This window comes from Myotis davidii, unplaced genomic scaffold (genome assembly GCF_000327345.1).
Source record: "Myotis davidii unplaced genomic scaffold, ASM32734v1 scaffold362, whole genome shotgun sequence".
NCBI lineage: Eukaryota > Metazoa > Chordata > Mammalia > Chiroptera > Vespertilionidae > Myotis > Myotis davidii.
The window spans coordinates 2,672,149-2,675,103 of NW_006297152.1; the positions used below are offsets into that span (position 1 = coordinate 2,672,149).

The 2,955-nt window shown below is 39.0% G+C and overlaps 1 protein-coding gene across 1 annotated transcript in view; it reads right to left on the reverse strand.

Moving 5' to 3' along the window:
- The window catches only part of HMCN1 (hemicentin 1), an 86,808-nt gene that overhangs the window by 77,565 nt on the left and 6,288 nt on the right, over positions 1-2,955 (reverse strand). Inside the window, exons 6-9 of the mRNA XM_015569952.1 lie at positions 2,662-2,786; positions 2,287-2,470; positions 1,571-1,668; positions 285-563 (exon numbers count right to left, since the gene is read on the reverse strand). Coding sequence (XP_015425438.1) covers positions 285-563; positions 1,571-1,668; positions 2,287-2,470; positions 2,662-2,786 — 686 coding nt within the window. The remainder of the gene's footprint in view (positions 1-284; positions 564-1,570; positions 1,669-2,286; positions 2,471-2,661; positions 2,787-2,955) is intronic.

The following is a 2,955-nucleotide window of genomic DNA, read 5'->3' on the forward strand; positions in this document are numbered from 1 at the left end:
ACAACAGGCTCTTCTCTGAATTCTTCACTCTGTCATCAGAAGGAATTTCGGGGAGATGAAATCTACTTGTAACACATCCCTGTTTGAGCTTTTTTACTGCCTTTGTCATGGGGTAAAATTCTCTAGAATGTTCCCAAGGCTCTTCATGGTTTGTATCTTTCCAGTCTTGTCTTTTGCTACGCCTCCTTTCTCACTCAGTTCAGTGAGTACAGATGGACAACTCAAGCTCTGTCATTTTCAGGAGAAGGATGCAGGCAACTCCTCAATATTGGATGTTTACATACCTAGCACCTTCAGGATAAAGTGTTTGCTGACTTGTCCAGCTTCGTTGGAGGCAATGCAGGTGTACCTTCCCGAATCTTCGGTCTCTGCCTGGATGAGTTGAAGGACCATTCCTTGAGTGCTTACTGTCAAATGGGTGTCAAGCCCCAGAGGCTGGCCATCCCTAAGCCATGACATTTGGGGAGTTGGGGTTCCATCTGTCAGGCATGTCATGGAGGTAGAACTGCCCTTGACAACTGTGATGTCCTCTGTTCCCATGGCATTGTCGAGATTTGGTGGCACTACACATAAAAGAAAACGGGCACGTTTTATATATCTACTTTGAGATCAGTTTAGATCAAAAAGTTGAAGAGTTCAATTAGTTTTATAGTGTTTCTATGCTCTATAAAAATGTAGAATTGAAGACAGCATGTAATGAGTTGCTGACGTCACCATGAAAACATGTGTTAGGTAGGCTAATTACTAATCTTCCAAAGTATTAGCAATGAAACCTCAGGAATGTTTCCTGTAGAACATACAATGTTCCAATGTGTTTAAATTTTGGCCATTGTTTTAATTGCTTAGGTTAGTCTCTTTAATTTGTTATAATACATATTATAAATTCCAGAAGTATATTATCAACCACTTTCAATAAATAAAATAATAGTATGTTCTAGAGTAAGTTTTATATAAGCCAACATCAGTCATTTATATTAAATAGTTACTTGACTATTCTGAGATGTCCTTAGGGATTGAGAAATCTAGACCAGAAAACCTTCATATTTCAGAAATGAAATGTTGCAAGTTCTCTATACATACACACAAAGACATATGTAGGGTGTCCCCAAAATGTATATACCCTGTATATATGAGAGCTCAATTGATGCTTCTTTTTTTTCCAGATTGAACCCATTGGAATTAATAATTATTCAAAGTGTATACATTTTGGGGACACCCTGTTTATGCACACATCAATTCACATTTTCAATACTCTAAATGGGCCACTAATACTATTAGAAAACAGTCTGAACTTTCTATTTGTATGAAAGGAATGGTCTTACGTCTGGATTGAAATGCTATTTTTAAAATTTTAGATTTGACTTAATGTAAAATTCCAGGTTAGAAGAGCATTTTGGCAAATAGACAGTATGCTCTAACAAACATGAACCCCATGGAAGAAATGTGTTCTTCCCTAGTCGGCAAGATCCTATTTTGCCAAGCTTTTCTGACATGGCAATATCTAAATATAAAAACATGTTGCTTAATACTAGACCCATGGTAAAACACTAGAGTCATTTCTGCCACATACCAAACACTTGAAGACTATAATGTTTATTATCCACCCCAGCTCTGTTGGAGGCCACACAAGTGTACACGGCAACATCGGACACCTGAGCTCTCACAATCCTGAAAAACAATTTGACCCAACAGTTCATAATTTGATCCCATTCAACATACACAAGTAAAATACCTATGGTTTAAACATAGATATAGAAAGTGATTTATGTGGGAAAAGTTTAGGTATGAAGGTTATAACCATCCATCATAAACCACAGATGCCTCATGTGTAATTTATCCTACAAAGTTGATTAGACACTGACAGTAAGCCACTGAAAATATAAACAGTTTGAGAGGTGAATATTTTTCAAATATATTCTAAAAGAGAATGATATTAATGTGAAAAATCACATGATTCAGTAGGCATCTTCCTATCATTTGCCTATAAATTTTAGCTAACAGTTGTTCTGAGAAATATATATGTAATAGATACGTCCCTTTATAAAAGACCTATTTTATACAATTTACTAAAATACGAGCATTAAAATAAGAATAAAAAGCCATTGTAATTAAATATCTGTTATCCTCCTTCTTCTAAAAAGATACTGAAAAGGAAAACAAACAATAGTAAAAACTTAGAAAAACAACAACAACACTCCTTAAACACGATTTAGATAAGTTAAAGTCTACAGTCACTGAGGCTTTATCTGTCCAGCAAACAGGAAGTCACATGCGAAAAAAGCTGACCTGATGACCTGCCCTCCTGACAGCAACCGGATGTGGGAAGACAGGGGCACAGGAAGTCCATTCTTCAGCCAGTTTATCTGGGGCGGAGGCGTCCCTGTGGCGCGGCATTCAATATTGATTGAAGTGTCCACCAAGGCCGTTAGTTTCTCTGCTTCTTCTTCATTACCCCTGATGGCAGGTGGGACTACATCGCACAGAAAACGAGAGAGGGAAGGGGGTATGTGTGTGTTACTGGTTCAAATCATCTCACAAGGAGCCCGCAATGACATCATATTGTCAAACGAAAGGCTTCAGACACCTACTGCTGGGCCTTCGTATTGTACTGAGGGAGCCCTGATGTGGCACAGCCAAAAGAGGGTGGAATTCCATACTTACCGTAAACATTTAGGTTAAAAATTCGGTCTTCCTCTCCAGCAGGATTAGTGGCGACACACGTGTATTTCCCCATGTCGGACGGGAGAGCTCCGAGGATGATTAACGTGCTGCCGGTGGCAGTCACCCTATGGAAGGGGTTATAGGAGTACTGAGATGATTTGTATAGAGTGAAAATCTGGAAGACTTACCCCAGATCATGGTGCTCTTTTAAAAGACACAGACCTCAGAGGGAAGGCAGGCGAGGTTAGGTGAGGTGCTGGGTGTGGGTAAGAGATTAACCAAAGAACCTGTATG